At 61.5% G+C, this 11,211-nt stretch overlaps 1 protein-coding gene across 1 annotated transcript; it reads right to left on the bottom strand.

Annotated features, from left to right (window-relative positions):
- Positions 1,343-2,633, bottom strand: ACTRT2 (actin related protein T2). The gene has a single exon (XM_003127512.4). The coding sequence runs from the start codon at positions 2,474-2,476 to the stop codon at positions 1,343-1,345; it is 1,134 nt and encodes a 377-aa protein (XP_003127560.1). The 5' UTR covers positions 2,477-2,633.

Genomic DNA, 11,211 nt, shown 5'->3' with positions numbered 1-11,211 from the left:
CGTGAGCTTACGGAGGTGCAATTGGCAACAAGACGGTTAAGTGAGCTCGCTCAGTGCAGGCCGCTTCCAGCGGAGAGCTTTTCCACGAGCCGTAAGGCAAGCCCAGGATGTTCCAGTTTCTGTGTGCCCCGTAGGGCATGGTTCCAAAAGTAAGACAAAAGAAACAGAGAGAACAAAACAGCAGAATGGCGTATACTCCCTTAAACCTAAACGGTCTACATATGCCGATGAAACACAAAAATTAAAAAAAATTGTTTAAAAAACTCAACATTCTGCTACCTTCCAATAACAGTATATGCGTTGCAAACATGGCACAGGGACTTTGAGGGCAAAAGGCTGGGAAAGGACCTACCAGGGCAAAAACATCAAATACACACAGGCACACGCCATTCAGACAGACGGATTTATTTCATTCAGGCTGCATTTCTTTAGTACAATTTTCTAAAAAGACCCCCCCCCCATGACCTCTTATCCCCTCTTCCCCCACCAACCCGCAGTAGCTTCTTTCTACGCACTTCAGACCCCGTAAAAATACGTGTTCACATATGTGTACATAGACACGTACGTGAGAAAGAGCTGCTGCTTTCTTTAACAGAAAAGGGGATTCGTTTCATAAAGGAATCTCTGGACATTCCCCCAATAACGTTTTCAGAGAATCCCACCCCGTCATGTGGGAAAATTCCCTCTGCCTAATTTATTCAAATGTGACTTCATTGATGGCCGATAACTCTGCCTCCAGTATTCTCCCCCCGCAACAACACCATCGGCGTCTTTGAAAGTACAAGCCAACAGAAACACCCCCATAATCACCAGTGAGTCTTGAACTCCCCCGGGGAAGCAGGGCCCCCAGCTCTCGGCACCTTCTGCTCCAGCCCTCAGCCATCCCCTCAGGGCGGGGGTCATCCCCCTCGGCTGCCTGGCCCCAGAGAGGCAGATGCCCACCAATACTTTCCCGGGGAGGGGGGATTTCGCGACTCCCAGGACAAGGCTGCGTCCCCCGCCCCCGCCCCGCCCGCCCGTCTAAGGGCAGATTCCCGGCTGTGGGATCACGCTCTGGGCAGGCCCTGCTCTGGCCACAGACTGCAGCTGGACGCTCAAGTCACAGCCCAGGGCTTTCTCTGGAGAAAGAGGCTGGGGGTGTGGGGAGCCTGGGGGGTGGAGGGGCAGACCACTGCAAAGAGAGGCACCCCCCAGCCCCAGCCAGAAATCATGCCGTTGCCACCGAGAAAGAACCAAGCCCGACACGGCCAAAGGCTGCACCCTTCTGCCTTTTATTGAACATCCTGCGGAGGCCGAGCCGCGAGCTCGCTTCCCACCGCAGCTGCCCCACGCGCGGGGCCCCTCAGAAGCACCTTCTCTGGACCACGGACGTCCCGAACTCCTTGAAGTCTGCGGAGGTGACCCACATCTGCCTGAAGCTGCTCAGGGAGGTGACGATGGAGGCGCCGATCCAGGTGGAGAACCACCGGTCGGGTGGCGCCGTGATCTTGATGGGGGTCCCTTTGGGAGCCAGCTGCTCCAGCTCCTTGAGAAGCCGGTCGTCCAGCCCCTGGAACAGGGTGGTCCCCCCGGACAGCACGATCTCCCCGAAAAGCGTCTTCTGGATGTCGGCGTCGCACTTGGTGATGCTGCACGAGGCCATCTTGGAGAGGCCCGGGTTTTGGATGCCCAGCTGGTCGGGCGAGAACAGGGCCTCGGGCGCCTGGTAGAGCTGGTCCCCGATGGGGACGATGTTCCCGTCCGGCAGCTTGTACTCCCGCAGCACGTCCTCCGACCTCCGCGACAGCTCCTTGTCCGGTTCCAGGGCCACGTAGCACAGCTTCTCCTTGAGGTCGTCCACCAGCGCCTTGTCCAGCACGCAGGGGAAGGCCCTGCCGCTGGCCAGCAGCAGCCGCGTGAGGTGCTCCGTGATGTCCCTCCCCGCCACGTAGAGCTTGGTGACGGCGTGGGGCAGGGAGTAGCCCTCGAAGATGGGGACGGTGCAGGTGACCCCGTCCCCGCTGTCCACCACCAGGCCCGTGACGCAGGCCGAGGCGTAGAGGGCCAGCACCGCCTGGTCCGACAGGTAGAAGGCGGGCACGGCGAAGCCCTCGAACATGACTTCGGCCATCTTCTCGCGGGTCTCCCTGGGGTTCAGCGAGGGCTCGGTCATGAGCACCGGCCGGTCGCTGGCCTTGACCCCCAGCTCCCACTCGAAGAGGTGCTTCCAGAGCTTCTCCATGTCGTCCCAGCCCGTGATCAGGCCCCGCTCAATGGGGTAGTGCAGGTGCAAGACCTCGTACCTGTGCAGGGCCTCTTCCCCCACAAAGTACTTCTTCTGATTGGCTCCCGTCGAAGGCATCTTGAACTTGGGGTGCCCCACGACAGAGCTGACCACGTGGCGGGGACCGATCTCTCCAGACAGCCCCGCCTTGCAGAGCCCGGAACCATTGTCGAAAATCACGGCTGGAGAATCTAACACATGAGGGTTAAACATGTCTGCAGCATCCTCATCTGCGCTCAGCCAAGCAAAGACGGAAGCCTCGCGGGCCGCTCTGTGACACACGGGGCTGCTCTGGAAGTCTCGAGGGCACAGGGTTCCACAGTTCTCGGGAGCCTCCTGGGCAGGGCTAGCAGACGGCTGGGCCCCTGGAGCTCTCCATCCTCACGCAGAGACCCACTCCCCTCAGGAAGCCCGGGCGTCTGGGCCTTTTCAGGGCGGACGTCCCCTATGTAACAATCCAGCCAAGGCAACAATTGTGCCCAGGGCATCAGAGGCCCTTAGGGGCTGGGCGCCGGTGCCTCTGGACCTCCCCACGGGGAGGGCAAGCCGTTCCTGTGGGCAGTGTTGGTGAGCCTGCCAGCCTGAGGCCTACTAGCCTTAGAGCGGGAGAAAAAGGCCAGCCTGGGCCAGCCTTTGAATCTGGCATCTCTGGCCCTGTCTGGAGGGAACTGCTGTTTGGAGGGGGACAAACACGCTTCCCTTTGCTCACCGGGCACAGGTCCAGGTTGGAGGGGCAATGCCCACTGCTCCAGCACAGCAGGCACGTAGAACGTTTGAAGGCAGACTCCTCCAGGAAGCCCTCAGGGATTTCTCTTTACCCCATGAGCCCGGACTCCATCTCATGGGGTAGATAAGCAGGGGCCTTCTGGGCCTGCTGGCTCTGTCTCTGGGCACACGTGTCCCTGCTCTGGCTTTGAGGTCAGGGCCCCTCACTGCTCCGTGTAGCCCCAGAAGTGCTGGCATGAGCAACACCCAGTGGTCTGCGGGGTTGGGGACACAATGGCTTGTGAGGACGGGGATCCAAGATTTCACGGGGCAGGGGCGTGAGTGGGCAGCCCCAACCGGTGCCCAGGCATCTCTGTCTCTGGCTGTCACACAGTCGGCCAAGCCCACTGCTGGTCACCAGGGCTGAGGCCGAGAGCGAGGCCAGGGGGCTGGTGGGGCTGTGGTTGAGCCAAGCTGACCAGGGGCCAGGCAGAGGTGCCCACTCCAGCCTCCCATACGCACCCCCTGGGCTGGTTTCCAGCTGAGAGAAGGGAGGGGAGCGGGTGGACCTGCCTGGGAGCCAGGGATACTTTTCCTCTCAAGGAGGGTGGGGCTGGTCTCGGAGAACAAGACACTAACCTGAAATTCTTCCCCTCTCGGCCCGTCCAAAATCACCCCCCCAGGCCAGCTCCTCCCTCCCTCCAGAACGTTCTCCCAGAGGGCTCACCCCCTTTCAGCTCCCCTCCCCCTCTGCATGTGCTGCTGACCCTTTTAATCCCACCAGCAAAAAGCGATCGTGTGCTAGTGGTGTCGTGCGGAGGCGCGGTATGGGCGTGCGCTATAGACGTGTGGTATAGACGCGTGATGGCAGCTCTGTGGCGCCCCCCACCCCGGGCTGAGCCTGGGGGCATCAGTAAGGACTGGGTGTTGTTGCAATTCTCCCCAAAGGCCACCTTCAGACAGAAGTGGGGTGACATGGACCCTTGGGCCACGGCCCACAACCCGGTTTGCACGGCCCAGAACCACAGCGTGCCGTGGGAACCTCCGAGACGCAGGGTGGGTCCCACATTCAGGGGAGTGTGCGTGCCTGGAGGCTGCTGGATGAAAGGCTAAGTGGAACGTGGTGCCTCGGGGGTTCTGGCCCACCTGCACTGCGTGAGGCCTAGGCATTCAGGCTCTTGGGCTTTGCTAGAACTTTCTCATTGTTGCCAAACACTCCAGGCTGAATCAGGAGGAACGAGACCTCCAGGTTTCTAGATCTGGGCCCAAAGGGGCCCACATGGGTGGAGCGGTCAGACTCTGGGTTGGGGCACTGTGGTGTCCCAGGGGCCCGGGGCCGGCCGGGGTTGGGGCGTCCACGGGGGGACGGGGAAGGGGAGGGGGCAAACGCTACACGAGGCTTGGACTGACCAGTGGGGTGGGGGTGTTGAGGCCACACTGCCCCCCGCTGCTGTGACCACACGCAATAGCAATGTCCCATGTCCCGCGGCCAGCGCCCCCCTATCCTGCCCTGCATGTCCCACCAGAACACGCTGCCTCATCCCTGTTCTCTGCAGGCCCGTGTGCTCAATGGCCTGCAGGTTAGGTCCAGGTCCTTCCACCAACCGCCAGACCTTCAGCTCTCTGTCCCTCTGTGACCCCTGCCTGTCCCAGACAAGCTCAGACCCTAGTGGACAGAGCCGTGAAAGCCAGTGGCCGTCAGGGCCGTGGCTCCGATCAAAGCCATCCAAGGACCTCTTTCCCTCCCAGTGTTTCACTCTCGCTGCTGAGAGTGCAGCCTTTGCCAGGGTCGGGGACCCCAGCCCCTCCTGACCGCCCACAAAGTGTGGCCATGGGGTACCACGTGCCTGGCAGAGCGGCCCCAGGAAGCGAACACCACTTTGTTCCTCTCAGTGCACTTGGGAGAAAGGACCCCAGCCAAGAACACAGCTCCCCGGCTGCGCCTCTGGGTTTGCTGCACCTCTGGGTTTGCTGCCGGGAAAACTTCTGGCCCAGCGTTAAGGGTCTGGTCTGACTGGTGGATTGTCCATCCCCTGGACAGAGGCAGGAAGTCTCTGAAGACCCCACCTGCAACTAAGTGGGGGTACTCTGGGGGTGACACCACGTGGCCACTGAGAAAATCCATGGGTTTGTGAGCTACTCTATGTGTGCTGGTTTCAAGCTCCGCCCTCCCAGCGCAAGACAGAAATTCCACCGCTGTGGTGCTTGGCTGCCCAGGAGCCCCTCCCCAGCCCTCGTCCCTACTCTCTGGCCAAAGGGATGCAGAAACGCCTCCATCCCTTCAGCCACCTGCGTCTGGACGTCTGGGAGGGGCCACGTGTAGCTCGGCGGGGTCCCCGTCCCTGTCAGCGGCCACAGCTGTCCTTGCCACTTCAGTGGATGTGAGGTTTCGCGTGACAGAGTCGCCCTGCCGTTGAGCATTCACTGGGAGGGGTGCGTGGCTGTTAACACAGGGGGACGTCCCCCTCTCCCAGCCCTGTTAGGAGCCTCCCTGGGGCTGCCCCACCCCCACACCATGTGGCCTCGCCTTGTAAATTGCTTGAATAAATTTATGGGAGTACCGGCTGCAACGCCATCTTCCTCCATGGGCAAAGCTGACGCCATGATCCCTCCGAAGGGCATCGCCTGTGTCCTGCGCGGGAAGGCTCTCCCTCTGTTTCTTCTCCAGCAGCCGCGCCCCGCAGAGCCTCCCCAGCTCCACGCCCTCAGTGGGAGCTGGACAGCTGCTGGGCAGCCCTGGACTTGGGAGTGGCTAGCCCTGCTTCCCACTGCCCTGGCTACTGAGCCGGGGCCACGCGCTGGGCCAGGGCTGCCCGGTCTGTCCCGCCGTCCTCCCTCCCATCTGTCACTGGCGCCCAGAGCTTCAGCCAAGCAGTGCCCAGCAGACTGGGCTCACTAGTGCTGGCTGACATCTGGTGGCCAGATCCTGCTTGCTGAGGGCCTGGTCCAGTGTCGGCCAATAGCCTGAAGGAACAGGGCGACTCAATAGAAGGCAAGATGGCACAGCTTAGCAAGCCAGAGAATGGTGGGTGTGTTGGAGGGAACCTGTGGGAGTCCAGAGGCTGTGGGTGCTTTCAGGGAGGCCCCCAGTAATGGCTTCTCTTCCACCTCTCTTTCCAGGCATTCCCAGAGGAGCACTCTTCCTGGGAGCTAGCCCCTTTGCATCTGTGAGGTGGAACTTGTATTACCTACCTACCCACCCATTTTTCCATCCACCATTCATCCGTCCATCCATCCACCCATGCATCCATCCACCTGTTCGTCCATCCATCCACGACTCATCCACCCAACCATCCACCCATCCATCTACCCACCCATCCACCCAGCTACCCATTCACCGGTTCATTCCTCCATCCACAACCCATCCACCCATCCCTCTATCCACCCATCCACCCATCCATCCATTTATCCATCCCTCCATCCCTCCCTCCATCCGTCCATATACCCACCCCGCTATCCACCCACACACTCATTCACCCCCATCTCTCCATCCAACTTCCTGCTTAATTATCTTCCCTCCCCCTCCCACCCTTCCATCCTCTGTGCCCATCTTAGCAGCTGAACTGAAAATCCTCTCTCCTCTCTGTCCACCACCTTTCGTGGTGACCTTTGAGCCTTAGCAGCGCATTCTGGGTCCCAATAGTTGTCAGCACGGCACCCGCGAGTCCTGGCGGCTCTGTTTTTCCCTTCCAGCCAGCTGGGTCACTCCTCTCTCAGCCTCCCGTGAGGCTGGCCCCCTGAACTGGACTGGACGGGGCAGGCCTGGACCACTCTGGCCAGCCTGTGCAAGTCCGTGTTTGTGGCACAGAGGAAGGAATCAGAACCGAGCCGACCTGCCCTGGGGCGCTTAGTAGGGTGGCCTTGGTGCTGCTGTCCTTGGTTCAGCATCGCTTGGCACAGGCCCACCATGTGGTTGAGTGAGGCAGGCCTGTTTGGGGGGGCGGGGCAGTCCGAGGCCAGACCACCCATTACCGCCACCCCTGCCTTTTGTCCCTCCCTCTCGCGGGACCCTGGTCTTGAGCACTGACAAATGTCGGGGATGTTTTTTGTTCTGTTTTGGTTTTTTGTTCTTTTTGGTTGCCCCATAGCCAAGTTCCCGGGCCATGGATCACATCCTGTCAGGTGTGACCTAAGGCCACAGCTACAGCCATGCTGAACCCTTTCAATCTTCTGTGACAAACCAGGGATGGAACCTGCATCCTGGTGCTGCAGGGACACCGCCGCTGATCCCAAGACGCCACAGCAAGAACTCTCAAACTTTTAAAAATAGCTGCTTGTTGGAGACAATTGGAAAGCACAAGAAAAGCATTACAAAGCAGACCAAAAGTATCCTGGACCCCACCTGCTCTCTTGGAACGCTCCTTGGGGGGTTTCAGTTCCAAAATCAAATGGGGATGTGCTCTACCCACGTCTGACCTCTCACTTTCTTCGCGCAGCGCTGTGTCCAGACCGCCCCGTGTCTGTCACATCTCCACGTCCTGCAGGTGCACCTGGACTTCTCCCACGGTTTCTCCTGCTGGATCTGTGCTTCCACGGTGGGACCTACAACCCTCCCTGTCCCACCCCTCCTGCCCACGGCTGCAGCTTGCCTGCCTTACTTTCCAGGGTCACAGCAGCTCGGGCAGCTGGGAAGGGGCTGGGTGGAGCCCTGCATTTGGATCCTGGGCGGGCACTGCTGCTTGATGGCAGGTTTCTCTTGCATTCCAGGGGCTCCTTGTCAAACGCTAGACCGCGGGGGTGCTGGTGGCTCAGGGGCCATGTGCCCCCAGGGCTGGTCCGGAGAGGATCTGAGGCTGATCCCCCCCACCCGTCTCGGTGGGGCCCCCGATCTGCCTCGTTCATACTCCTCTGAGTGGGAGCTGGTGGGGGTGGGCAGTGATGGTGGGAGAATGAGGAGCTCCCCTCCCCTCTCCCTTCTAAGCGGGGACTCTTGAGGCCCCAACTGGATGCCTCAGTGGAGGTCAGCCAGGCAGGGCAGCTCCCCCACAGAGGCACCCTGCAGGACTACGGCCTCCTGCTGCTGCCCCCAGCCCAGGACCCGCCCAGGACGCCAGCGTTTCCCTGGGGGCTCCAGGAGCCTAGAGGTCAGGGGTCCCCCTCTCAGGGGGGCAAAAGCGCAGCCACTGTTCACTGCAGGTCCATGAGGTGGGAGTCAGAGGGTCCCTGCCCTGGCTGCCAGCCTCTCACACCCTAGTCCCCCAGCCCCGGCCCCACCTATCCCCACCTTCCCTGTTCCCCTGTCCCATGCCTGCACCTCACCTCGTGAAGGTGTTGTGACAGGCCCAGGTCACTGCCTTCCAAAGTAACAACTGGCCTTTGTCCTGCCTGCCGAAGCCTTGGGTGGAGCCCCCTTCCGGGCCCTCTCCCGTGTTTCTGCTTACTATCTGGCTGGGGCGGGGGGGCCAGCGGCCGGCAGCAGGGGCACCCAGGGCCTAAGGTGCTGTGACGGGCTAGCCATCCAACCGCATGAGCATCTAGGCCGCGATACCACGGAGGCCGATCACAGCTCTGGAGGACACACGCTCTGTGGTGGGGGGAGGGGGCTCAGCATGGCCCAGCCCCCCACCTGCAGGAGACATAGCAGGCCTCCCTGGACAGGCGATGAGCCCCCGGGCACGTGCTGGGCAGAGAGGTGGTCCCTCACCTGGGACAGGTGTGGCTGGAACCCCAAGACTGAGGTTCTGGGGCCCCAGGTTCTGGATCCAACAGGACAGGGCCCCCAGCAGCGGCTCCAGGGCTGTATGAGGGGCCACTGACCACAGCAGGCTGCAAAAGGCAGCCCCCCAGGACCCCTCACCTTACAGGGATGTTGGGTGGGTGTCGGCCATCAGGACAGCTAGCCATGGGCTCCAAGCCCTCCTCCTGGGTACAGAGGTGCGTTGGCTGGCCTGCCCGGCGCAGCCCGGCGTGGTCCAGACAGGCCGGAGCGTCTGCCCGACACCCCAGCAGCATGATCTAAAGATCAGGGGCGCGCTGGGCAGCTCGGCCGCCCTGCAAGCTCACACAGCAGGTGCTCACGCCTCGCGGCCATGGAGGCTGAACATCCAAGGTCGGGGTCAGCTCCAGGAGTGGTCCTGCTTCTGGGCGGAAGAGGCCACCTCCCCGCTGCATCCTCATGGGCAGAGAGGACGAGCACTGGCGTCTCTTCCTCAGGTTTCAAGGGTGAAAATCTCATCACGGCCCCTCGTGACTTGAGGCCTGGCCTCCAGGTGCCGTCGCCTGGGCCAGAGCCTCAGCACAGGAGCTGAGGGAGACACAAACACAGCCTGTAGCAGGGCTGTCTGGCCCTGGACGGAAGAGACCGGGAGCGTGACCCCACGGGCAAGATTGCCACGCCACGCACGGCTCAGCACTCGCTCCACTGGCAGGGTCTCAGCCTCAGCCTCGCCCACAGCCTGGACGCACAAGAGGGGGGAGAGAGCCAGGTGCGCCGAGATCCAGGCCACCCAGGAGGGAGGAGGGCGAGGTGGCCAGAGGGCCAGATGTCCAGGGTCTTCACCTACCTCCAGAGGCCAGGGGACAGGCTCACGGGCAGTGTCCTCCCTCCTGGACTTGGAAAACTTGGGGTCACGTCTGCTTCTCAGATGACGCACATGTACGGTGGGCGTGTCGGTGTGGGGGCAGCGGAGGGGGACAGACTGGAGGCAGCCCTGGATCTGGCCTCTGGTCACCGCTGGACGAGCCCAAGAGGCTCCATCAGTTGGGGCAGGAGAGTGACGGCCCTCGCACATGCCATTCCTCTTGCTTTCACGCTTCTGACTTTGTTCCAAGGAGAACAGGCTTTGGACGGGAAGCAGCAAGGCAACAAACTATGACGGAGAAGACCCCTCCCCCTCCCCACTCCACTGAGGCTTCTGCAGGTGGGGCCACAGTCACTGCTGGGTCTGAGACTTCCAGACGGGCTCCAGGCGCATGTACCCAGGGACACACCCAGAAACGGGTCTTTCTGCTGAGTGGATGCAGCCCTGTGCTCTGCCCTGCCCTCCGGGCGCCCTTGTCCCTGAGCCCGTGGAGCATGGCCTTGACTTCTCAGGGCTGCTCCATGACCTAAGTCATCTAAACAATCCTACGGAGGTTCTTCCATTGAATAACTGTTCAGTTATTGAGGTTTTTCAGATTTTTTTCTAAACAGTCACAAACGAAGCTGCACACCCCTCGCCACCTGCGTGGCGTGTGGTGGGGCCGGACTCTGACTCAGGACCACACCGGGAAGGATGCATAGGTTTACAACATGCTGGGGTCCGAGACCCCATTCTTGAAGGATGGAGCATGTCCTAAAGGGTCTGCTTCCTTTCCAGGTGTCATAAAACCACGGTGTGGAAATGCAGGGGAGGCGTGGCTAGAACTGCAATACCTGCTGTACCTGTCTCCTCAGGCTCCCTGGGGAGGACTCCACACCGGGGATTTCTCCCCCCCCCCCACACACACACACACACGGGGACCCCACCCCCACCCCCACGGAGGCCCTTGCACGACACACACACGTTTTATCTCATGGCCTCTCTGGTCTGGAATCTGCGCAGCTGGCCCCTCCCTGGAGGGTGGGGTCAAGCCGGTCCAGGGCCACGGTCTCATCTGCAGGCTGGAGGGGAAAGGAGGGCACACATGTGGCTGCCAGCAGGCCTACGGTCCTTACCACGAGCACCTCTACACACACCTGTGGAGCCTCACGACGTGGGGGCTATGGTCCCCTAGAGAGAGCAACGGGGGTGGGGGGGGGAAGAGGCGGAAACACCCCCATAGGAGCTTCTTTTATAACCTAATCTCTGTAGGGCGGCGCCTCAACTCTGCCGCTTCCTATTGGTCAGACCCGAGTCCTCTGAGCACGGACGAAGGGAGTGGTTACTTAAAGGCGCAGGTGCCAGGAGGTGCAGTTATAGGGGCGGTCCTGGAGGCTGCCCACGTGGGCACTGACCTTGGGTGGAGGGTCACAAGTGGCAGCTTGGACCCCAGCACAACCACCCTGGCCCCGTTTTCCTCAGCTCAGAAGGGACGGGGACTTCTGCTTGGGGCTCAGGGCGCTGCTGGAGTTTAAGGGGGGCTTGGGGCGGGGGGGGGGGCCCTCTGGGGAGAGCGGGGAGGGGGACATGGGCGGGAGCACCCTCCCTGGGCCGGCCGGGGCCACCCGGAGCACTAGTGCGGCAGGTTCCTATTGCTTCGAGATGCTGAGCCCTGCCCCAGGACACCCTGGACGTCGTGGGTGCCCTCGCCCCCTGCACCATGTGAGGCTCCGCAGGGGTCTC

The sequence above is a fragment of the Sus scrofa genome, chromosome 6, assembly GCF_000003025.6.
Source record: "Sus scrofa isolate TJ Tabasco breed Duroc chromosome 6, Sscrofa11.1, whole genome shotgun sequence".
NCBI classification, from domain to species: domain Eukaryota; kingdom Metazoa; phylum Chordata; class Mammalia; order Artiodactyla; family Suidae; genus Sus; species Sus scrofa.
This window is presented reverse-complemented; position numbering and strand designations above follow the sequence as displayed.

Bases quoted from the DNA above. Each gene is read 5' to 3' on its own strand.
- ACTRT2 (XM_003127512.4), bottom strand. From the start codon at position 2,476: ATGTTTAACCCTCATGTGTTAGATTCTCCAGCCGTGATTTTCGACAAT.